Source organism: Bos indicus, chromosome 20 (assembly GCF_029378745.1).
Source record: "Bos indicus isolate NIAB-ARS_2022 breed Sahiwal x Tharparkar chromosome 20, NIAB-ARS_B.indTharparkar_mat_pri_1.0, whole genome shotgun sequence".
In the NCBI taxonomy this organism is placed as follows: Eukaryota; Metazoa; Chordata; class Mammalia; order Artiodactyla; family Bovidae; genus Bos; species Bos indicus.
In genome coordinates this window covers 51,333,899-51,360,304 of record NC_091779.1, presented here as the reverse complement: position 1 = coordinate 51,360,304, position 26,406 = coordinate 51,333,899, and the positions used below count along the sequence as shown (strand labels likewise).

Sequence of the window (26,406 nt, the reverse complement as noted above, 5' to 3'; positions counted from 1 at the left end):
CATGTTAATATTTAAAACACTAGAGAATTTGGCATTTGGTTTCAACATCAGTATCCATCCAGTGACCTGGGTATTATTTTTAAGGTGGAGATTTCTTGGCAATAATCCCAGAAATTCTGATTCAGTATGTCTTGAACGGGGTCCAGGAACACTCTAACAGTTGACTCTGATGCAGGTGAGAGTTGAGAAGTTGAAGAACAGTTGTAGAAATGAAAGGGCCAACCTGCACATTTACTCTCAATAAACGTACACATGACGTCAACACTCACAACAAAAGACTAACCAAATTAGAAAGAAATGTCTCCTGCTCAAACACTGCAGAGAATCCAGTCACCCCTGTTGCTTGATTCTTGTGACATAAACCTCAGTTGATACACTATAACCCATACAGTGCTGATTTATAGAAAATGCGGGGACCTTGGGGAATTTGGAGAAGTGAAATATGCCTCTCCGGATATATGCTGAGCTAGAAACATAGTTTTGATGGAAACAGAAAATAGTATGGACTCAAAACACACCTAAAAACTTCTCAGTTTCTCTATGTGCATTTAAGGCTCTGTTTGACAAGGCCTCTGACTTTCTTTTCTTTCTTTTTCTAAAAAATGGAGATATTAATAATTGACATATGGTGGTGGTAGTTTAGTTACTAAGTCATGTCTCTGTGACCCAATGGACTGTAGCCTGCCAGGCTCCTTTTTCCATGGAATTCTCCAGCAAGAATACTGGAAAGGATTGCCCTTTCCTTCTCTGGGGGATCTTCCTGACCCAGCAATTAAACCCACATCTCCAGCTTGGCAGGAAGATTCTTTGAGCCACCTGGGAAGCCCATAAATGGCATATAACATTATATTAATTTAGTTGTACAACACAATGATCTGATATTTGTATTGATTTTGAAATGGTTGCTTAAAGCAAAAGCACAGGTGTGCATAATGATGAATGTGATCAAAACATACAGACTTCCAGTTATAAATAAATCAGTCCTAGGGATGGAATGCACAGCATGGTGACTGCAGCTGACAATAGAATACTCTATATGATAAAGTCTTTCAGACAGGAGAGCTCAGGCTTCCTTTCTGAATGTATTTTCTTTACCCTCCTGTCCACACTCTGGACACCCACTGTACTACCCTACTTGTAATTTTTTATCCAAACATGAGATTTGATACCATTCTGTCTTTGCTAAAGATGTTTTCTCCACCTAGAACTCCCTCCTCTCCACCTTTTTCATATCTTCTCCATCTTTTAAAGACTTAGCTCAAATGATAATTCCTATGATGTGACATACTATGCTTATGCTTTTAAGTTTTTTATTTTAACAAAATAAAACATTATTTTTAATAATACAAATAATTAAATAATTATTTTTTCTTACAGCACTTTGTATTTTGCTTGTATTCTTAATGAATTCAACCAGATCATTGTCTTTCTCACAAAATTTTCAGGCCTAGTGATTAAGTAATGGGGTTCCCAAGTGGCACTAATGGTAAAGAACCCATCTGCCAACGCAGAAAACTTAGAGATGTGAGCTCAATCCCTGGGTCAGGAAGATCCCCTGGAGGAGGAAATGGCAACCCACTCCAGTATTCTTGCCTGGATAATCACATGGACAGAGGAACCCGGTAGACTAAAGTCCATAGGTGTGGCAAAGAGTCGGACACAATTGAAGTGACTTAGCAGCAGTGATTAATACAGCCTCTAAACTCTCTTCACTTTTAGAGACTCTTGTCTTTGTGTGTGTGTGCTTAGTCACTCAGTCATGTCTGACTCTGCAACCCCATGGACTGTAGCCCGCCAGGCTCCTCTGTCCATGGGGATTCTCCAAGACAGAATACTGCAGTGGGTTGCCATGTCCTTCTGCAGGGGATCTTCCCAACCAAGGGATCAAATCCAGGTCTCCCGCATTGCAGGTGGATTCTTTACCAGCTGAGCCACAAGACTTGTTTAGTTGCTGATAAAACACAAATGGTAGGCAACCTTCTAAAATGGGTCCCAAGGATCCCCACTTCTTGGTACCCACATAAGTTGTGTGTGTGCTAAGTGACTTCAGTCATGTCCACTCTGTGTGACCCTATGGACTGTCGCCTGTCAGACTCCTCAGTCCATGGGATTCTCCAGGCAAGAATACTGGAATGGGCTGCCATGCCCTCCTCCAAAGAATCTCTAAAACCCAGGGATCAAACCCACATCTTTTAGGTCTCCTACATTAGCAAGTGAGTTCTTTGCTGCTAGCACCATCAGGGAGGCCCACCTATATAAGTTACCTCCATGTAATTTTCTGTCCTTAAGTGTGGTCTGGATCTAATGATTTGCTTCTATTTAATATGCATGTGTTAGTCATTCAGTCGTGTCCAACTCTTTGTGACCCCATGTACACAGGGTCCTCTGTCCATGGGATTCTCCAGGCAAGAATACTGGAGTAGGTAGCATTCCCTTCTCCCTTGGATCTTCCCCACCCAGGGATCAAACCCTAGCTTCCTGCTTTGCTGAGGCAAAAGTGATAGCACTGATAAGAAATGGGATGGTATCACTTTTGCAGGGGAGTAGAACTCTATTTGAAGAAGACAAAATCCATGGAGTCATCTGACTCCTCCACCTCCTCCTTCTTCCCTCTCTCTTTTCTCTGCTGATGCCTGGTCTGAAGCATCAGCAGGAGCTTCAGAGTCACGCCCTGGAGGCAGATGTGCTGGCCAGCTCGTTAATACCCTGGACAGTGACTGATATCTTCAGTGTTGTTTTCCTTTTGGCTCACTGGTGACCTTGTTGAGCCAGGTCATCATCTACCTCATTGGTCCTTGCTCTGTCCAGGATCTTCTTTATATCTTTGGCACTGGAAAAGGCACTGCCATTAAAGGCAGTGAGCAGGTAGGAGGTGGCATAGTATAGGTAGACAGGATTTTCTAAATATAGGGAAATTATCACAATGAAATCATTAGGAACTGCTGTAGGGTTTTTTTGAGTGTAATCTAGTGATGAATACTTATTGGATAGAGATCGAAATGTACCCACTTACAACACGGCCACACACATACCATTGCATATATATTTCCCTAGTCTCATATTTTGAGACTTTGTAGATCAGGCAGGGAAGTATCTGCCTGCAATGTGAGTGTCCCAGGTTCAATCCCTGGATGGGGAAGATCCCCTAGAGAAGGGAATGACTGCCCATTCTAGTATTCTCACCTGAAGAATGCCATGGACAGAGGAGCCTGGTGGATTACAGTCCATGGGATCGCAGAATCAGACATGATTGAAGGACTAACAATTTCACATTCACATATTATTTTTAAAATGCAAATTAACTATAGAACTCTAATAGGTAAGTAATCTAATGAGCTTAAATATAGATGGATAGATAGATAATAGATCAATGCTGAGATATAACACTAATTTCAATTCAATTATTTGTACAATGGAAATGTACATATAATTACTATGTTGTTTTTCAGTTGCTAAGTCATGTCCAACTCTACGACCATATGGACTGCAGACCACCAGGCTCCTCTGTTCATTTAGTTTTTCAGGCAAAAATACTGGAGTGGGTTGCCATTTCCTCCTCCAGGGGATCTTCCTGGTCCAGGAGTCGAACCTGTATCTTATTATGTTTCCTGCATTGGCAAGTGGATTCTTTACCATCAGTGCCACCAGGGAAGCCCTGGCTCCAGTCTTGTTTTGGTTAGTCATTCACTGTGTGATAAATGGAATATATCTTAGCTTACAGTTTCTTCACTCTTGCAATGTGGATAGCAATAAATTGAGTAAGTATATATAAATTTACTATAATACTTTGGTTTACTAGCTTAAATCATTTCTTACAATTTTTATAGAGAAATTAGGTACTTTTTCTCATTTGGCCTGAGAACACTATTCCATGTCTATTTGGCACATGGGCAGAAAGAAACCCTTTAAAATGTTTTATCAAAAAAGTTTCTTTTGTTTAAATTTTTTATTTCTTAATGACCTGTTTGGTCAGTATAAATCTTTTGCAACTTTCCCCTGAAGGCTGTCTGGGAATACATTTAAGTCCATTGAACTCAGCGTAAGTTGCATAGTTCTAACTAAATTAATTTGGGGGATCAACTTCTAACTATTCCCAAACTCTCCTTAGGAACAGACTTCAATCTTAGTTTTAACCCACAATGAATAATGCTTTGAATGTAAATAATGTTCTATAGAAGTTTATAAAAAATTAGATGAAATTTTGTTGAGCCTATTACAGATAATAATCTCAGGTTGATTTTTCTCTACTGAAGATGACATTATTTGCATTATGTTGAAGTAAGAGACATTAATGCAAAGTAGTTCTAATGCTAAATAACCTTAAAAATTAATTACCTTACAGTTTAATCCCAGCTTATAATGGTGCACTTACATACAACATATTCCCAAAGTATAGCACTTAGTAAGTCTACCACTGATTTCCGATCTGTTCCACAATGAATGGGAACAATGTATCACCATCTGGATAACTAACACAATCAAGAAAAGAAGAATCGTCTCTGGTATCATCCATTTATTTTATAATTTTGTAAATTTTCTAAGGCTTTAATGTAGTTATTTATAATTATCTTTGTATAGTAATATATGTGATAGTCAATACTTACCCCCCCCAAAAAAAAACACAAAAAATTAGAAACATTTGCTGTTGAAAGTTTCTGATAATTTGAATGAAGTGAATTTTTGAGACTTCCACTTTTTTTTTTCAATTTGCAAGATTAGTATCATAAAAACAGCAAAGCAGTAATGCATTAAAGAATTATTAGGGGTCTAATAAAATTATTTGGACCGCCAACTGTTGTAACACTGATTAATGATTGCTTTTTAATTAATTGGAAGTTGTTCAATCAGTGTACCATTTCATTTCATCTGAGAGTTTTTATAGAAGGGTCAAGGCCAAAGCATATGCTAGTACAATCTGCAATAAGGTACATTTACACAATTTTTTTCCACTTGGCAGGGCAAATGTGGGCTATTTATTTCATAGTCATTCACCATGACAATAATTTCCTGCTCAGGCTGGCTAGTTTGAGCAGAGAAAGCAACCTTATATATTAAAATTTAAATAAAGTTGACTTTTAAACTCTGTGAGTGCAAATAAAACTCACAATAACCTATTCTTATTGCAGAATCATTAATTACCACATGGTATGTGCTTAGCCTCTTTCTTTTCCATGGAGATGTAAGGTGCATAGCTTTTGTCTCACCAGACTTCTTTGAAGATGCTAAATTCCTCATAGTAGTCTTTGAATAGACAGACAGTGGAGTGGATAGAAGTAGATAATTTAGAAATATTAGCCAGCCGCCCTCTTATAAGGTGTGCATATGTATGGGTTGTGAGTGTAAGTCCCAGTTCGGCATGTGTCCCGGTGAGTGCCAACGTAACTGATGAGACTCCATACTGTGGGGTTTCCTAAGTTGCATTTAGGTAAAAACTACATAGGATGTGATTGCAGCCATAAAATTAAAAGATGCTTGCTCCTTGGAAGAAAAGCTGTGACCAACCTAGACAGCACATTAAAAAGCAGAGACGTTACTTTGCAAACAAAGGTCCATCTAGTCAAGACTATGGTTTTTTCCAGTAGTCATGTATGGATGTGAGAGTTGGATCATAAAGAAAGCTGGGCACCAAAGAATTGATGCTTTTGAACTGTGATATTGGAGAAGACTCTTAAGATTCCCCTGGACTGCAAGATCAAACCAGTCAATCCTAAAGAAGATCGGTCTTGAATATTCATTGGAAGAACTGATGCTGAACCTGAAACTCCAAAACTTTGGTCACCTGATGCAAAGAGCTTACTCCTTAGAAAGACCTTGATGCTGTGGAAGATTGAAGGTAGAAGGAGAAGGTGACAACAGAGAATGATATGGTTGCATGGCATCATAAACTCAATGGGCATGAGTTTGAGCAAGCTCTGGGACTTGGCGATGGACAGGAAAGCATGGAGTGCTGCAGTCCATGGGGTTGCAAAGAGCTGGACATGACTGAGCTGAACTAACCTGACATAGAAGGTAGAGATTGGAGTGGAGTCAGTGTGTGCTCTAATTATACTGATAATTAACAAAATATGGCCTGAAAATAGCACAATATTGTTAATCAACTATGCTCCAACATAAAATAATTTTTTTAAAAATCTGGTTTTCTAAGTTTGAAAAATGACAAATTTAGGAACAATGATGCTTGCATTGTAAAGTGCATACTCCTCTTATATTCTCCAAATGGTCAAAGCCCAGGCTCTGACCTGCTACTACAGGTGCCCTCACACCACAACGATGGTTTTTGGTGGCTTTCGTACCCCATGGGGAGAAGGAGAACTTTTAGAGCTACAGTACAGTTGAGTGAAGAACTAGAGGCAGACTTTCATCTTGAGTTAGGGTACTGGATCTAATATCTGCCTTTAAAAAAAATACACATTTTCCATGTGTATTAACAGAAAGGTTAGGTGACACAGAATAGTTTTAATGAAAACTATTTTATTATAGACATTATGTCTTAAATAATAGAAATTATTTGAATAGGCTACTTCTGGTCAGTTATCACCTAATACATCCAAATCATCAGAGTGAATATAATGTAGTTCATAGAGGTCTTCTACCCCATAACTTAGATATCTCATTTTCACTCTATTTGTCAAAGATCTAAGAAAACTAAAGTTTATTTCCTAACTATTTTATGGTTAAACTGCCATCATTATTATGGATAAAGGAAATAATTCAGAGTTAAAATAATTGAAAGTGTGAAAAAGATGATGAATAACATATGTAACAATAACAGGAGGTGATATGGGAAGGAAGAAAGATACCTAGCAGGAGAGTGAAAGTGAAGTCGCTCAGTCCTGTCTGACTTTTTGCGGCCCCATGGACTGTAGCCCACCTGGCTCCTCCATCCATAGAATTTTCCAGGCAAGAGTACTGGAATGGGTAGCCATTTCCTTCTCCAGGGGATCTTCCTGACCCAGGGATTAAACCCAGATCTCCTGCATTGCGGGCAGACGCTTTATTGTCTGAGCCACCAGGGAAGCGCCCATGTGGCTGGAAGTTCAGTTACTTCAGTTCAGTTGCTCAGTCGTGTCCGAATCTTTGCGACCGCATGAATGGGAGCACGCCAGGCCTCCCTGTCCATCACCAACTCCCAGAGTTCACTCAGACTCATGTCCATCGAGTCAGTGATGCCATCTAGCCATCTCATCCTCTATCATCCCCTTCTCCTCCTGCCCTCATTCCCTCCCAGCATCAGAGTCTTTTCCAATGAGTCAACTCTTTGCATGAGATGGCCAAAGAACTGGAGTTTCAGCTTTAGCATCATTCCTTCCAAAGAACACCCAGGGCTGATCTCCTTTAGAATGGACTGGTTGGATCTCCTTGCAGTCCAAGGGATTCTCAGGAGTCTTCTCCAACACCACAGTTCAAAAGCATCAAATCTTCAGCACTCTGCTTTCTTCACAGTCCAACTCTCACATCCATACATGACCAATGGAAAAACCATAGCCTTGCCTAGATGGACCTTTGTTGGCAAAGTAATGTCTCTGCTTTTCAATATGCTATCTAGGTTGGTCATAACTTTCCTTCCAAGGAGTAAGCATATTTTAATTTCATGCTGCAGTCACCATCTGCAATGATTTTGGAGCCCCCAAAAATAAAGTCAGCCACTGTTTCCACTGTTTCCCCATCTATTTCCCATGAAGTGATGGGACCAGATGCCATGATCTTTGTTTTCTGAATGTTGAGCTTTAAGCCAACTTTTTCACTCTCCTCTTTCACTTTCATCAAGAGGCTTTTGAGTTCCTCTTCACTTTCTGCCATGAGGCTAGTGTCATCTGCATATCTGAGGTTATTGATATTTCTCCCGGCAAACTTGATTCCAGCTTGTGCTTCTGCTAAATATGCAGTGTAACAGTATACAGCCTTGATGTACTCCTTTTCCTATTTGGAACCAGTCTGTTGTTCCATGTCCAGTTCTAACTGTTGCTTCCTGACCTGCATATAGGTTTCTCAAGAGGCAGGTCAGGTGGTCTGGTATTCCCATCTCTTTAAGAATTTTCCACAGTTTATTGTGATCCACACAATCAAAGGCTTTGGAATAGTCAATAAAGCAGAAGTAGATGTTTTTCTGGAACTCTCTTGCTTTTTTGATGAACCAGCGGATGTTGGTAATTTGATCTCTGGTTCCTCTGCCTTTTCTAAAAGCATCTTGAACATCTGAAGTTCACAGTTCACTTATTGCTGAAGCCTGGCTTGGAGAATTTTGAGCATTACTTTACCAGCGTATGAAATGAGTGCGACTTCACTTTCACTTTTCACTTTGCACTGGAGAAGGAAATGGCAACCCACTCCAGTGCTCTTGCCTGGAGAATCCCAGGGACGGCGGAGCCTGGTGGGCTGCTGTCTATGGGGTCGCACAGAGTTGGACGTGACTGAAGTGACATAGCAGCAGCAGCAGAGATGAGTGCAATTGTGCGGTAGTTTGAGCATTCTTTGGCATTGCCTTTCTTTGGGATTGGAATGAAAACTCAGTCCTGTGGCCACTGCTGAGCTTTCCAAATTTGCTGGCATATTGAGTGCAGCACTTTCACAGCATCATCTTTCAGGATTTGGAATAGTTCAACTGGAATTCCATCACCTCCTCTAGTTTTGTTCATAATGATGCTTTCTAAGGACCACTTGACTTCACATTCCAGGATGTATGGCTCTGGGTGAATGATCACACCATCGTGATTATCTTGGTCATGAAGATCTTTTTTGTACAGTTCTTCTGTGTATTCTTGCCATCTCTTCTTAATATCTTCTGCTTCTGTTAGGTCCATACCATTTCTGTCCTTTATCGAGCCCATCTTTGCATGAAATGTTCCTTTGGTATCTCTGATTTTCTTGAAGAGATCCCTAGTCTTTCCCATTCTGTTGTTTTCCTCTATTTCTTTGCATTGATCGCTAAGGTAGGCTTTCTTATATCTTCTTGCTATTCTTTAGAACTGCCTTATGATCCAGCAATCCCACTGCTGGGCATACACACTGAGGAAACCAGAAGGGAAAGAGACACGTGTACCCCAATGTTCATTGCAGCACTGTTTATAATAGCCAGGACATGGAAGCAACCTAGATGTCCATCAGCAGATGAATGGATAAGAAAGCTGTGGTACATATACACAATGGAGTATTACTCAGCCATTAAAAAGAATACATTTGAATCAGTTCTAATGAGGTGGGTGAAACTGGAGCCTATTATACAGAGTGAAGTAAGCCAGAAGGAAAAACACCAATACAGTATACTAACGCATATATATGGAATTTAGAAAGATGGTAACGATAACCCTGTATACGAGACAGCAAAAGAGACACTGATCTATAGAACAGGCTTATGGACTCTGTGGGAGAGGGAGAGGGTGGGAAGATTTGGGAGAATGGCATTGAAACATGTGAAATGTCATGTATGAAATGAGATGCCAGTCCAGGTTCAATGCACGATGCTGGATGCTTGGGGCTGGTGCACTGGGACGACCCAGAGGGATGGTATGGGGAGGGAGGAGGGAGGAGGGTTCAGGATGGGGAACACATGAGAAATAAAGGAATAAAAAATTAAAAAAAAAAAAAAAGAACTGTGCATTCAGATGTTTATATCTTTCCTTTCCTCCTTTGCTTTTCGCTTCTCTTCTTTTCACAGCTATTTGTAAGGCCTGCCCAGACAGCCATTTTGCTTTTTTGCATTTCTTTTCCTTGGGCATGGTCTTGATCCCTGTCTCCTGTACAATGTCACGAACCTCAGTCCATAGTTCATCAGGCATTCTATCTATCAGATCTAGGCCCTTAAATCTATTTCTCACTTCCACTGTATAATCATAAGGAATTTGATATTTGACAGCAGGAAAGGAAACTTTAAATCAAAAAAGCATTTAAAGAGAATGGGCAAGGCTAACATTCCATACTGTTCTCTGGATAGTGTGTCTATTCAGGCAGCTGACTGGATTATCTACTCTGAGAGGCTAACTGAGCAAGGAAGGCAGATTTTAAAGGATACAGCAGAACAGAGAAAGCATACAGTAGAGGAGCAGCCTTCAGTGTGCCTGTTTAGCATGGCAGGGATGTGTGCGTTTCCTCAGGATCCAGTGGACACAATAGAAAGCTGGAATTGAAAAACCATGCTGTGAACTCTCCCAAGAAAACCATCTGTGGCACAAGGGGCCTTGGACCTGAAATTAAGAAACTGTAGGGTCTACCACTGGGTGGTCATAACAAGTTCATGGGCAGATGGGATTCTCAGAACGCCAACACCAAATAACTCAAAAATTACATGAAGAGAGTTAGTATTTGGGCATTCCACTTAGCCAGTCTGCTTTAATCCTAGAAGTAGTGGCAAAAAGGGGAGTGCTCTCTCATCAACCGGGGGTATATGAGAGAGATTTATGTGATATAATAACATTTGCAGCAACATGGATTGATCTAGAGATTATTAAGCTAAATGAAGTAAAGCCAAAGATAAATATATGATATCACTTTTATGTGGAATCTAAGAAAATAATAAAAGCAAATTTATTTGCAAAACAGAAATAAACTCACAGACTTAGAAAACAAACTTATGGTTAGCAAAGGGGAAAATCAGAGAAGGGATAAGTTAGGAGTTTGGTATTAACATACCAACTAGAATAACTAGAATATATAAAATGGGCTTCCCCAGTGGTTCAGTCGTAAAGAACCAGGCTGCCAACCCAGGTTTGATCCCTGGGTCAGAAAGATCTCCTGGAAAAGAAAATAGCAGCCTACTCCAGCATTCTTGCCTGGGAAATCCTGTGGACAGAAGAGCCTGGTGGGCTACAGTCCATGAAGCTTCAAACAGTCGGACACAACTGAATGTGACTAACTGAGTATGACTGTTACTTTCCTATCTATACCCACTGAGTTGAGACTGATCAAAAACCTCTCAATAGACATGTTTGGTTAGCTCCTCCCTGCACTGAAAGGTGACATTAGCTGCCAGAACATTTTACCAGATGCACAAAAGGAAATAGGAAAGCAATATACAAGATACTTGGGATTTCCTCAAATCTTTCAATAGACCTTATGCAGAAGAACTGTTATGATGCACTTCCATTATAGACAACTATGTTGATAGCCAATGTCTTCACTCCTAGCCTGATCTGTTGCCTTAGGAAGCTTGTTACCTTGGTGATATCCTCCATTGTCCAGCCAAACACACATGACCTACCATCACTCTCAGTCTAGAGGATTCTGGACCAAGCAGAAGCCAACACAAGGATTGCCTAACAATCCTATAGATTCCAAATGACTCGTTGAAGAATTGTACTTCAAAGTCCTGTATATTCCACAATGGTGTTCCTAAAAACATATACGCTAATGAAAGAAGAGAGAAAGAAGAAGGGCGACTTTATAAATGGTCTCTTAAGGACTTCACTCGGTGGGCCAGTGGTTAAGACTCTGTGTATCCAGGGGGCACAGGTTCAATCCCTAGAATGGAGATCCCATATGCTACATGACACAGTAAAGATAAATAAATAAATAAAATCATGCTCTCTTTAACTTCAAAAGCTATTTCAGAACAGGTGATTTTATGTGATGATGATTCCCTCCTGCCTGGCCTATGAAACTCTGCATAATATATACAGGGGTGCAATGTGGAAAGACATTGGAACTATGGCCAATTTTTAAGGTTATAAGGTGGAAAGAAGTGAGCTCACACCATGAAAAGCACTGCTAGATATTCCTGCCGTCCTGCAAACAAAGTGCAGTGGCAGCTGTCACAATTTTTCTGGACTTAGGCTATGAGGAAAAGGAGCAGGTTTCTGAGTTTCCCCAGGAGACCACTCAGCTGTCAGTCCAAAACTGAAAAACAGCTCAGCAGGGACTCGTTTAAGAGTGTGAAATTCAAAGAACTGCAGTATAACATTGATTCCATCCATGCCATACTTACTAACTTTACTCGCAATTATGGAGAAATTATACTGCGCGGTGCTTTCTCTGTCTAGTAATTCATTAGTGGCGATGGTTCCTTCAGTCGCATCTATTGTAAAGTAGCTGTCCCCATCACTCTTCCAATCTATGAGGTACCTGTGTACAAAAAGAGGAGATGCAAATGTGCAATGATTACACATTCATCATAATGGCAGTCAGGCTACCTTGACACAGTTCCTTATTTTTCTCCCTGTAGCTATTACCCACCTCGCAATAAAGAAGAGTGTAAGTGACAGCTTCTTTATTGCAAAGTCAGTATGCTCAAGGGGAAACTGGGAATAATGAAAGATTTAGTACTCCTGCTGTTCATATTATTTTAGGGTCTTGACACCTTGAAAGCTCAGCAGAGACTAAAATTCTAAAGCTGACCATGGGTTTCCTTAACCTGCTGAATATTAAAACTTTTTCAAGCAGTAAAAGATTCCTTAATGGTGGCTGTGGGAAGAGCTGGGGGTGGGGTAGGCATCTGGAAACAGCTACAAAGAACTTAGGTCAGTACAGAGGTAGCATCTTTGTTTCCAAGGACAGAAAAAAAAAATCATGTTAGGGAAACTAAGGGGAAATTTTTAAACTGGCAGGTGCTATAATTGCACAGAAATATTTTCCTCAAACACACAAAAAATGACCATGGTTGTTTTATTACTCTTAAGTATCAGAACAAGTTTCTTATAAAAAGTGACCTTGGCTGTACTGTCTCTTTATGTTCTTTATTAGCCAAACTCCTTGATAGTAAATGATCTGCTTTCTTTATGTGAAACAGTCGGAATAAGAAATCCAAGAATATGAATTTTTTTTAAAAAATATGCATTTGTATAAATCTTTATGTAGCAGTGAACATATAGAGTGATATATGTAAAATTATTTTAAAGATATATTTTCAAACATCATATTAACAGACATTTTGAACTCTTTCCATGTGCCAGGTATCGTTCTAAACATTCATCACCATTTTTGTGATTAGAGAATCAAAGTGAGGTCCTTACAAACAGTGGTTGAAGACAGATGACATCATTGTAGTCAGCCCCTCTAAATCCCCAGTCATCAGGAAATGTTAATTAAGGCTTGTGTTTCAAAATAGCAAGTTTTAATCTTGACAAACAGGTTATTTAAAATCAGGACAGTGTGCATAACATTTTAGAACTAGGTCAAAACTAGTTCGTCTTTATAGGTGGAGATTTATAACTTGTCAGTATTCATTAGTAACTGATAGAATCAGAGTAGGAACCAAGCTTTTTATCTGCCTTTGACATTTCCATTGTTGATTTCTGAAATGCATTGATGCTTTATGAGTTCAGCGTAGCATCCTGTCTCATAGAAATGATCTCAAAAATTATAAATGAACTTAAAAGCCAGAGACTACAGCATATAATGAGCTTCATTCTTTCTATTGCAAGATGCCCTTTTTGGAACAAAAAAGCATCTTCTCACAGTACCCATTTTTAGCACCTTTATTCAACTTGGTAACATGCCTAATTTGAGGCAGATTATTACTGAACTTCCTTGGTGACCATAGCATTTCTGAAGAATTACTGGTGTAGGCTAACAGTGGCTGGTGTTTAATGGTAGAATTCACTAAATATTTGCTGAGTGCCCACTATGCTGCAGACATTGTAGTAGGGTTGAAGCACAAAGGAAATTATAAAGTATAATGCTCACTAATAATGAGTCTAGTTGGAAGAATGTATATAAAGAGGATTATTATGTTTGATAGAAGGACAGAAAAGACAAGACAGGAGTACAAAGAAAATCCCTGGTTCAACACCTATTGGTTCAGGCAAACCTTCCTGCACACGATGTTTGACTGGCACTAGAAGGCTCTAAGGAGAAGACAATGGCACCCCACTCCGGTACTCCTGCCTGGAGAATCCCATGGATGGAGGAGCCTGGAAGGCTGCAGTCCATGGGGTAGCTGAGGGTCGGACATGACTGAGTAAATTTACTTTCACTTTTCACTTTCATGCATTGGAGAAGGAAATGGCAACCCACTCCAGTACTCTTGCCTGGAGAATCCCAGGGACGGGGGAGCCTGGTGGATGCTGTCTATGAGGTCACACAGAGTCGGACACGACTGAAGTGACTAGCGGCAGCAGCAGCAGAAGGCTATAAAGGAATTATTTATGAGCAGAGAGAGGCACATAAAGTAAGGAGAGGAGGAAAGATATTTCAGGAGCGTCAGTAGCAGCAGCAAAACCATAGACTGCAAAACCAAGCCCACCAGGTTCCTCTGTCCTTGGAATTCTGCAAGCAAGAATACTGGAGTGGGTAGCCCTTTCCTTCTCTAAGGGATCTTCCTGAGCCAGGGATAGAACCCAGGTCTCCTGAATTGCAAGCAGATTCTTTACTGTCTGAGACACCAGGGAAGCCCCCTTTCACTTTCAGAAGGCTATAAAGGAATTATTTATGAGAAGAAGGAGGCAGACAAAGGAAGAGGAAAGGTATTTTAGGAACATGAACACCAGTAGGAAAATCATAGTGATTTTGTGGGAAACTATAAGCTGTTAGGAATTTCAGTAAAATATTTGAAAGGAATAATAACCTGAAAAAAAGATAAGCTATTTAGGTCAAGGAGGATAATGTAAATTATATTAAGGAGATAAAACATGATCTTATAGTTAATGAACAATTCAAAGGGTATAATTAGGGTATGGGATAACTGTTAATCACTTTTAAGGCAGAGGGTGAATGTATTTGAAGGGGACAAGACTGTAAGCATTTCCCGTAAACCAGAATCTTTCCAACAGACAAAGAGAGTCACTAGAGCTGGGAAGAGATTTAATTCAATGGGTTGTGAGTGGTTGAAATAACTAGGGCTATGCAGGCTGGGCTTCCCAGGTGGTGCTAGTGGTAAAGAATCTTCCTGCTAATGCAGGAGACATGAGAGATGTGGGTTCGATCCCTGGGCCCGGGAAGACCCCCTAGAGGTGGGCATGGCAACCCTCTCCAGTATTCTTGCCTGGAGAATCCCATAGACAGAGGAGACTGGTGGGTTACCATCCTTGGGGTTGCGAAGAGTGAAACACGACTGAAATGATTTAGAACACATTCACATGCAGGCTGAAGGAAAGAAGACCCGAAACATGCTGGTGTCCTTTACTTTGACTAGGATACTCGTGTGAAGTGGGTATCAGATTTACTTGTCATTTCAGTGTGATGGAGCTAGGACAGGAAAATGGAATCTATAGAAATTATTATATTGGATAAATAGAATGAAGACTTTGATGTCAGAGCTGCACAAGGTCATAATGGGTTTCCTCAGAAAACCATAAGCACCAAGAGTAATCAAATATTGATGTCAAAATATTCATGTTTGGTGCAGATATGGTAGAGCATTAAATCTAAGCATGACTGGAAAGCCTGAATATAACTTGCAGTGCTGAATTTATACTACTAATATCCATACATAATGGATGGAATTCCCATACACTTTTCATGGATGGAATATTTTTTTAATTATTGTTTCCTGTGATCGTTCTGTTCTGATCTTAACAAACATATTTTGCTCTGAGCACTACAATAAAGTCTCACTTTTCAAACATATGCTTCCTTTTTTCCTAAGCCCTATTTTAAATAATAGCTTTATCCACATACTATTGGAGAAGGGAATGGCATCCCATTCCAGCATTGTTGCCTGGAGAATTTCATGAACAGAAGAGCCTGGTGGGCTGCAGTCCATGGAGTTACAAAGAGTCAGACATGACAGAGCGACTAGCACTTCACATACAATACAATTTCCCAAATTAAACTGAACAATTCAATCATTTTCATATATGCAAGTTGTGGGATAGGTGGTAAGTTTTAAGATGTTTTAAACTTATTAACTCATTTTTTTTTTCATTTAATTCATTACTTGGGGTAAGCTCCAATTACCTGGAAACTTCACTTCTATAGATTGAAGATTGTGAAGATGTGGTGTTTCTGGATTTCTCCTCTGCTACTTCCTTTTGCATTGAGTGCATATTATTCCAATGGAATATTAATTATTTTATTAAATAATAATGTTATACTCTGCTGCTGCTAAGTCACTTCAGTCAGGTCCAACTCTGGGTGACCCATAGACGACAGCCCACCAGGCTCCCCTGTCCCTGGGATTCTCCAGGCAAGAACACTGGAGTGGATTGCCATTTCCTTCTCCAATGCATGAAAGTGAAAAGTGAAAGTGAAGTTGCTCAGTCGTGTCTGACTCCCAGCGACCCTATGGACTACAGCCCACCAGGCTCCTCCATCCAAGGGATTTTCCAGGCTATATTTTTAGTTATTTTCTTTTTATCTGCTTCAGGCTTGACTGTGTACTGTTTAACGTAGATTGAAATTTATGCTAACTTAATTCTAATAAAATATAGAAATTTTACTCCTATGTAGCCATGTGCTATTATATATATATGAAAAGTGAAAGTGAAGTCACTCAGTCCTGTCCAATACTTTGAGACCCATGGACTGTAGCCTGCCAGGCTCCTCCATCCATGGGATTTTCCAGGCAAGAATACTGGAATGGGTTGCCATTTCCTTCTCCAGGGAATCTTCCTGACCAAGGGATTCAACCCAGGTCTCCCATATTTTGGGTGGATTCTTTATCAGCTGAGCCACAAGGGAAGCCCCTACACACATATACATATATGTTAACATATTTTTTTCCTTGTGGTGTCTCAGTGGTAAAGAACCCACCTGTCATTGAGGAGACACAAGTTTGACCCCTGGGTCTGGAAGATCCCCTGGAAAAGGAAATGGCAACCCACTCCAGTATTCTTGCCTGGGAAATCTCATGGACAGAGGAATCTAGCAGGTTACCACCCATGGGGTCACAAGAGAGTCAGACACGACTTAGAAACTAAACAACAACAATCTATAGTATATTGATATCGCAAAAAAAGTAGTAAAACATTTTTATAATTAGTAACTTTATAATCTTATGTCTATTAAAGCTGGAAAATAAAGGGAAGCAAATATTTTGGGAAGAGCTAAAGAATTGATGCTTTTGAACTGTGTTGTTGGAGAAGACTCTTGAGAGTCCCTTGGACTGCAATGGACTCCAACTAGTCCATTCTAAAGGAGATCAGTCCTGGTGTTCATTGGAAGGACTGATGCTAAAGCTGAAACTCCAATACTTTGGCTACCTGATGCGAAGAGCTGACTCATTGGAAAAGCCTCTGATGCTGGGAGGGATTGGGGGCAGGAGAAGAAGGGGATGACAGAGGATAAGATGGTGGATGGCATCACTGACTTGATGGACATGAGTTTGAGTGAACTCCGGGAGTTGATGATGGACAGGGAGGCCTGGAGTGCTGCGATTCATGGCGTTGCAAAGAGTCGGACATGACTGAGCAACTGAACTGAACTGAACTGAAAGTTGTCTAGACGTACAGACTCTTTTACCCTGGGAAATTCTCTAACTTCTACAGGTCCTGGATGGAGGCAAGATGGTCTTTTCATTTCATTCTCATTTCGACTCTCCAGGAATGAAACAAACAACATTAAGTGAGGGTGACTAGACTCCAAATTTTCAGCCTACCTGGAAGAGGACTTCTCCCTGTAAGTGAGGTTGAGTGAAGGAAGCAAGCAGCCAATGGCTCAACTAGGAATTTCACTCCTGAGAACTCAGAGGTGTAGATTGGAAACACTGGCATCCTGCCCCTCCCAGCAAGACGATATATCCCATGATTGAGAGCTGAGGACAGAGGAGCCATCTTTTCTCAACCATTCTGTCCAGGGTCCAAAGAGAATTCTCTATGCGGCTTAGCTGGTAGATGAGTATGGAAGTGAGAGAGCAGGTCCTGGGTCAAGTTCCATAGCCTCTTTCTGTTCTAAAGTTTTACTCCGTCTTCTTGAGTAAATGTTTCGTCATTTTCTATATGCTTTTAGTAAATCTTCCAAAGAGAGCAAATGGTTTTTAGTAAGCTTTAACAAATAATTTTCACCATTTATGCTTGATTCACTGGAAGAACTTCTCATGCTGCCATTCCTTAAGTAGAATCTCCATTAGTTTCAGGAATTCCTTTCTTCTTTTCTCATTTACTCCAGGTAAACTGCATGATATTATTTAGAGCTCTTCTGTATTTAAACCATTGTAGAACAATGCAATGAATAGGTCCTTCTTTGCTGTCCTTAAAATTCAATTGTTTTGCAGATTTTGGCAAACATAAGACAGATTATACACATTTTGTGCCTGTGTTTGTCTCTCTTACTCAAGGCCCTCTAAATTACTTGTGGCCCCTTTATCTCTGTGTTGCCAAGGATCTGAGGTGTTATCTGCACATAGCATCTGCAACTTAAACCTTACCTGGAGTTAATGCACAGATCCTACTACCTACAGAATAGTTAAATATTTCTACTTCAAGGAAATGTCTTACTTAGGACAATCCACTATTTCAGGTTTGCTGAGTGAGGACTTACTCAGTACTAGTACTGAGTGTCCTTGGTCCCAGAAAAAAAAATGGAAAAACTGATCAGCTTACTTCTAGTTAACACTTACAATTTATAAAGCTGATTTAAACAGAATATGTGTACAGTGAATAACTATAGACTCACAGGTCATTTTTTAAATATAACTTTTACAAATATTTTATTTGTTTGTTTTGGCTGTTCTGGGTCTCTGTTGCTGCATGGGCTTTTCTCTAGCTGGGGAGAGTGGGAACTACTCTCTAGATGTGGCGCATGGGCTTCTCTTCTCCGTTTGGTGGCTTCCCTGGTTGCAGAGCATGAGCTCAGCGTTTCTGGGCTCTAGAGCACACGTTCAACAATTGTAGCCCACAGACTTAGTTGTATTGTTGCATATAGGATCTTCCCAGACCAGGAATCAAACCCATGTCTCCTACACTGGCAGGTAGATTCTTTACCACTGTGCTGGAATTCCCACAGGTCATTTTTAACTGTAGTTTTAACTTTTTCCGGTAATGAGTTTAAAAATTCAAGAACTTAAATATTGCATCCATAAAATATGTGCCTATCTCTGTTGATACATACACATATATACATATATGTGTATATATCAAACCAAAATTCAATATATTGGAAAGTGAACAGTCAAATTCCATTTATTTAGTTATTTCAGTCTAACACTGAGATAAAGTTTGTATTCCATAAATTAGCCGCTACTGAGAGGCAAAGAAATATAGAATATTTCTTTGTATAGAATGAAGTATAGAATGAAGAACATGAACTTTTTGGAGAGATAACTAGGGAAATATACCAGTTCCTTCACTTACCTTGTGCAACTATATTAGGAATCTTTCTCCCTATTATCTGTTCTCCTAGTCTCTTACAAAATTTGGAAAATAATACCGATCTAGCCATGTAAGGGAAAGTGTGGTACAGATGAAATGAAATAAGATATATGTATCCAGTTATAGAATCATACGTGTGGGATGTTTACACGCATGTACATGTGTGTGTATCTATCCTTTCCTCCCACTCTCTTTCCACATTATCCATTATTTTGTATTATTTTTCATTTAAAAACAATATGCTTTGTTGTAGCACCAAATTGTAACATATATATCTTTCAATTTTAAAACATCTGAGGGTCTTCCCTTGAAATCCAGTGGTTAAGATTTCACCCTCCCGATTCAGGGGATTCTGATTGGATCCCTCATCAGGCAACTAGAGTTAGATCCTGTGTGCCACAACTAAGACCCATTGCAGCAAAAAGAAAAGGAAAAAAAAACCTTCTTGAAATACAAACCCCCCACAAACCCTAGAAGCACAAACCACTGGAACAATGTCAGGCTTTATTTCTTACAATAGTGCTTTTGCTTGGTCCTCATTCACGGTTTTCTGGCATCTAGTTTTTATCTCCATCATCTTGTGAAGTTGGTACCCTTTTTGTTTCTATGTTATCCTCTCAGAAAGCTTGGTGGTGGGTTAGTTGCTAAGAAATGTCTGGCTGGCTCTTGGAACACCATGGACTGTAGCCCTCCAGGCTCTTCTGTCCATGGGATTTCCCAGGAAGGCATACTGGAATGGTTGCCATTCCCTTCTCCAGGGGATCTTCTCACCCCAGGGATCAAACCTGAGTCTCTGGCATTGCAGGCAGATACTTTACCAACTGAGCCATCAGGGAAGCTTCAGAAAGCTTACTGCCTTCTGAATATTTTCTACTTAGTGAAATATCTTCAGCATCCTCCTGGAACTGGTCAAACTCTTAATACTAGGTCCTGGCATTTTCCTAAGGTCCTATCTTAGTGTGACTGGCTAATCTCTATGCCTGACTGAATAATAAACTTGAGACAATGACCATCTTCTATTGTGATATTTTGCCCAGTATAACACTTAGGGGATATTGGTAAGAACTGATCATCAGTGAACTGACAATGAAAACATTCCTACATTTCCTGGATATTTTCAGAGAAGACATGACCCAGTTCTAAAATGCCTTTGATCAGTTTCTGGAAAACACCATCCCAGTGTGAGCCATCAGTAGTTTACTTTGCTACAGCCACATCCAATCTAAGGGTAGATTGATATCTTAATTGCAACTAATCACAACAGTATAATATGAAATATCTAGCTTGGCCCAGCTCACCAGTTTAAATGAGTAAAACCTTCAGATACTGTGGGTTTGACTAATCTTATACTTATTAAGTAAGAAGATGATATTCAAATGAAAAGGTATTTATGATCTAGATGATACAAATCTGTAGTTCCTAGTATGCATGGTGACTGTTGCTAAGAAATTTGTTTTAATAATTGAATGGAAATCAAAAATTAATGCATTAACTTAATCTGCACAAAACACTTGACAGAGAGCAATTTTATTACTTTTTTGTAAATGAGTTTTCAGAAATGTGTCAAAGTTTTGTTCTCTTCATTAGGTATGCATTTCCCTTAAAGTTGTTTCTTTTAATTTGCCTAATAACTTTCTCACAGTTAATGGAAAAGCTAACTTTGACCCTGTCCTAATTCTCAAACACATTTTATACAAAAGTACTTGATGACACAGAGTTATGTTAAAAGTATTACATTTCATTCTTTAAGCAATAAAATGTAGAAGTAATGGCTCAAGTCCAGATAGGAAATATTATTTTGTTAAATTACTAAAAATAGATCAAAATATTTTCACTATTCTCTTATGTTTGTTTACCTTTAAAAAATTATGTCTGGTTGCAGATAACTAAATGAAAATAAATTCAGTTCAATTTATTTCCATAAACATCTTACAGAGAACTTAGGCCACACACAACACTTAGAATGTAATTGCTTCATTAACTTCACAATTACATTGTTTCGTGGGAATCCCTATATGTTTCTCTCAAACTTTCAAACTTTGTTAAATAGTAGTTCTAATTTCCTGCTAGTTTTTTTTTTTTTTTTTCTTTTCTAATCCTCCTCTTCATTCTTAGTTTCCTCTCAGCAGAATTAAGTCATATATCAGTTAAGATAGATCCCCTTGTTTATTTGAAATGTCTGATGAAAAGATAAACACATTATCAAATTATTAAATTAATAAAGGCACAGTTCGTCTACCTTTAAATTCCATCTCGAGACATGTAATAAGTGGAAAATAAGTCTCTAATGATAAAGGAATATACCCTAATCTACATAGTATTGAGATCATAGCTGTTATACATTTTTATTTTCTTCAATGTAGCTTAAGCTCTCCTCATTATGGGGATTTTTTTTTTTTAGTCATTTTTTAATAGTCACACATGGTTTTCTGCCTGTGTATGGCCTTACATAACTAGATATCAACTCTCCTCTGCCCCCAAGGCTTTAAACCTGGTTTTTTATTTATTCTGCAGGAACCTCAAAGCAGCTTCCTCTAGTGGAAAGAAAATTAAGTTTAGGCAAATATTGATTAAATATGGGTTCTACACTTAAGAACTTAGATAGCAAACATGTAGTAAAAGTTTTTTTCAGTATTAAAAATATGAACAGTAATACCTGGCTAAGTGAGTAAATTATGTGATCATACCTTTGCTCATGGTCTTCCCATGAAGCCTTGCCAAAACCCTCTAGAAAATATTTGTTGCTTCCTTAAAAAAATTGGGGGGCTTCCCTGATGGCTCAACAGGTAAAGAATCTACCTGCAATGCAGGAGACACAGGAGATATGGGTTTGATCCCTGGATCAGGGAGATCCCTTGGAGGAGGAAATGACAACCCACTCCAGTATTCTTGCCTAGAGAATCCCATGGACAGAGGAGCCTGGCTGGCTATAGTCGAAAGGGTTGCAAAGAGCTGGACATGACTGAGGGACTGAGCAGCAGTATTACAAAGTTCTATATTCTTACTTCTTTTATCTTATTTACATATTTGAATTTTTGTTAACAGTCTTTCTCAAATGAGAAGGATAAAATAATTATATTTTATTTTAGTGATTATACAGAAAGTTTGTTTAGAGTAGGGCTGAATTTATTGTTCATCCATAATATCTTGTACTTGCATGTATGCATTGAATTATTTTATAAAGATATCTGACTGTTCCTCTTAATAATAACCTGATCACATTTCAAGCATGGAAATATGTTTTATACCTTTGAGTATACAGACATACTTATTCTGAAGTCTTTTTATGTAGCCATATCACAACTATTCCCTTGAACTGAATCAAATGCCAGTTGTTGCAAATCAAGTTGGATCTATTTACTCTCACTGAACACCGTGGCCAATGTCTCTGAAGAAAGATGTCATTGTAACTAGAGTCATTTACCATTTGCTACACAAATATGGGCATCACATTTGAAAAAAAGCTTTTATTTTCTGTTTTTTTTTTCTTTCTGATAACTGATCTTCCATTTCTTCTTTGTGATTTGTCAACTGTTTAGCTCCTTTTCTCTGAAATTTACTCACATTCTCTTAACTCAAAAATAATCTTGGACAGCTTATGAACTGGATTCTGACTATTATAATTTTCATGGTGAAAGATTTATATCAATTTAGGATATATTTGAAGTAACAATCTTTAAAAAAAATCAAAAATATAAAAATTCTAAATAACTGATTTTTTAAAAAGTTATTCTCTAAAAGTATGTAAATTATAGAGAGGAGGGAGAGAGCTATGAAATTTACACTTACATAGAGCACTCAACCCTTTGAGAGAAAGCAAAGAAACTGAAACTCCAGCAGACAAAATGCAAACTGCAAACTTTAGGTAAGTAATAAAGAACATAGACTTAAGGACTTCACTAGCCATTCAGTGGTTAAGAATCAGCAATTCCAATGTTGGGGCATGGGTTCAATCCCTGGTAAGGGAATTAAGATCCCACATTCCATGTGGTGTGACCAAAAACAAAGAAAATACAACAACAAGACAAAAAACATAGACTTGGACATTGCTTCACTCTGAGGAGGTACATGAAGCACATAAAGATAGCTTCAAGACATTCACCATCATGACTATTATCTGGACATTCAGCCATCATATCATTACAAAAATGCAAAATTCATTTTAAAATAAAAGCAAATACATCATTGGATATCAAGACCCAATCCTTATAAAATTAGAGCTATAAATCAGTATCATAAATCCACTGAATTTTGTCAATAAATTCTTAGCTATATCTAAATCTTGTAAGAACTTTGTAGTTGTCTAGAAAAATAAGAGATACTGAACCACAAGTAATAACCATTTTTTCCATATGTACAAGAATGTCAGCAAAAGAACTGTATTTTTTTTAATTTTATATTTCTAGCCTGACCAATGTCAATGTTCACGTACCTGAATACAACACTTTTCAGGTTTAAGTAAAGTTATTGTAAGTTTTAAACAAGATGAACCTATGTAAAGTGTTTAGAATGCTTGCAGGCATATAATAAGGTCCATGGTTATCACATATTAAAGAATCAAATATTGTACATTTTTTACTGACAAGTTTTGGCATTCTATTTTAACAAGTTACTGAAAATTATTAAATTTTACTTGTATTCCCCCAAATTCTGGAATTACAAAGCAATGCAAAAAACTAGATAAATGCCTCAATAAATCTTTATTAGCAGAACAATTAGAATCTAGCTAACAGACTGGTTCCAAGTAGGAAAAGGAGTACATCAAGGCTGTATATTGTCACCCTGCTTATTTAACTTATATGCAGAGTACATCATGAGAAACGCTGGGCTGGAAGAAGCACAAGCTGGAATCAAGACTGCCGGGTGGAATATCAATAACCTCACATATGCAGATGACACCATCCTTACGGCAGAAAGTGAAAAGGAACTAAAAAGCCTCTTGATGAAAGTGAAAGAGGAGAGTGAAAAAGTTGGCTTAAAGCTCAACATTCAGAAAGCAAAGATCATGGCATCTGGTCCTATCACTTCAAGGCAAATAGATGGGGAAACAGTGGAAACAGTGTCAGACTATTTTTTGGGCCTCCAAATCACCGCAGATGGTGATTGCAGCCATGAAATTAAAAGACGTTTACTCCTTGGAAGGAAAATTATGACCACCCTAGATAGCATATTAAAAAGCAGAGATATTACTTTGCCAACAAAAATCCATCTGTTCAAGGCTATGGTTTTTCCAGTGGTCATGTATGGATGAGAGAATTGAACTGTGAAGAAAGCTGAGCGCCAAAGAATTGATGCTTTTGAACTGTGGTGCTGGATAAGACTCTTGCAAGTCCCTTGGACTACAAAGAGATCCAACCAGTCCATCCTAAAAGAGACCAGTCCTAGGTGTTCATTGGAAGCACTGATGCTGAGGCTGAAACTCCAATACTTTGGTCACCTCATGCAAAGAGTTGACTCATTGGGAAAGACCCTGATGCTGGGAGGGATTGGGGGCAGGAGTAGAAGGGGACAACAGAGGATCAGATGGCTGGATGGCATCACCGACTCAATGCACATGAATTTGGGTGAACTCTGGGTGTTGGCAATGGACATGGAGGCCTGGCGTGCTCCAATTCATGGGGTCACAAAGAGTTGGACACAACTGAGTGACTGAACTGAACTGAACTGAATTATGTTCATATTAGTCACTCAGTCATGTCTGACTCTTTGTTACCTCATAGACTGTAGCCCAGCAGGCTGTTCTGTCCATGGAATTCTCCAGGCAAGAATACTGGAGGGGGTTAATCTTCTTCAGGAGATCTTCCCAAACCAGGGATCAAACCTGGGTCTCCTGCATTGCAGGAAGATTCTTTACCATCTGAACCATAAGGAGGTCCTTCCCATTTTACTGAAGTCATAATTGAGTTTTCCTGGGCCTCAGATTCTCTTGCTATAAAATAATCACTGTGATGCTTAAAAAATTCTGGCCAAAGAATAAGCTATGATGACATCACTATTTGCTGTTAGCTAATTGCCACTGAGTATGACTAAAATCATGGCATCCAGTCCCATCACTTCATGGTGAATAGAAGTGGGGATCCTGGGCTCCAAAATTACTGCGAATGATGACTGTAGCCATAAAATTAAAAAAAAAAAACAAACCAAAAACTTGCTTCTTGGAAAGAAAGCTGAGACAAACCTAGATGGTGTATTGAAAAGCAGAGACATGACTGCTGACACAGGTCCATATAGTCAAAGCTATGGTTTTTCCAGTAGTCATATAGGGATGTGACAGTTCGATGATAAAGAAGGCTGAGCACCAAAGAATTTATGTTTTTGAATTGTGGTGTTGGAGAAGACTCTTGAGAGTCCCTTGGAGTGCAAGGAAATCAAACCAGTCAACCCTAAAGGAAATCAACTCTGAATATTCATTGGAAGGACGGATGCTGACACCGAATCTCCAATACTATGGCCACCTGGTACAAAGAGCTGACTCACTGGAAAAGACCCTGATATTGGGAAAGATTGAAGGCAAATGGAGAAGGGACTGGCAAAGGATGAAAGAGTTAGGTAGCATCACTGACTCAATGGATGAGTTTGAGCAAACTCTGGGAGATAGTGAAGGACAGGGAAGCCTGGTGTGCTGCATCCATGGAGTGGCAAAGAGTTAGACAGGATCTAAGGACTGAACAACAAGAAGAAGACAAAGAACAGAAATGTAAAGGAAACAATAGCTAGAAATTAAGCTCATGGCAAGAGGGGACAGGACATGGATTATTTGTGAGGGCATTACACCTAACTGAACCTTTCTTCTAAAGTTGTGTAGTCCCGGTTAATGCCATTGCTTTCTGGCTCTTGCTATGCTCAGTGATGATGAAGTAATAATATTAATAAAATACTCAGTGATGTGGAATACCCTAGTCTTAATGCCAGGCACAATAATCCTATGAAAAGGGTAATGCAAACCAGTAAAGCAAAGGAAAACAAACAGAACATACCTACACATGCCAAGTAATTTGTCGTTTTGATGTTACTTTTTTATAACCTTTTTACTATCATTTTTGTGTGAGCAAACATGTTTTAGGCTTAGAAGTGATTCATACTCCACATTCGATTCAAGTCTACTGTTTCCTCCAAGGACATGAAAGTAAGACAACTTTTATGTTGATTCTAAACCACCTCTATCTTTTGACAACTCCTCATGGGGATCAATTAGATCCATCTGTGTCTGCAGCTTCAGTGAATCAGGCTG

At 39.0% G+C, this 26,406-nt stretch overlaps 1 protein-coding gene across 1 annotated transcript in view; it reads right to left on the bottom strand.

Annotated features, from left to right (window-relative positions):
• Window positions 1–26,406, bottom strand: part of CDH12 (cadherin 12) — a 481,738-nt gene that overhangs the window by 23,284 nt on the left and 432,048 nt on the right. Inside the window, exon 8 of the mRNA XM_070774812.1 lies at window positions 11,918–12,054. Coding sequence (XP_070630913.1) covers window positions 11,918–12,054 — 137 coding nt within the window. The remainder of the gene's footprint in view (window positions 1–11,917; window positions 12,055–26,406) is intronic.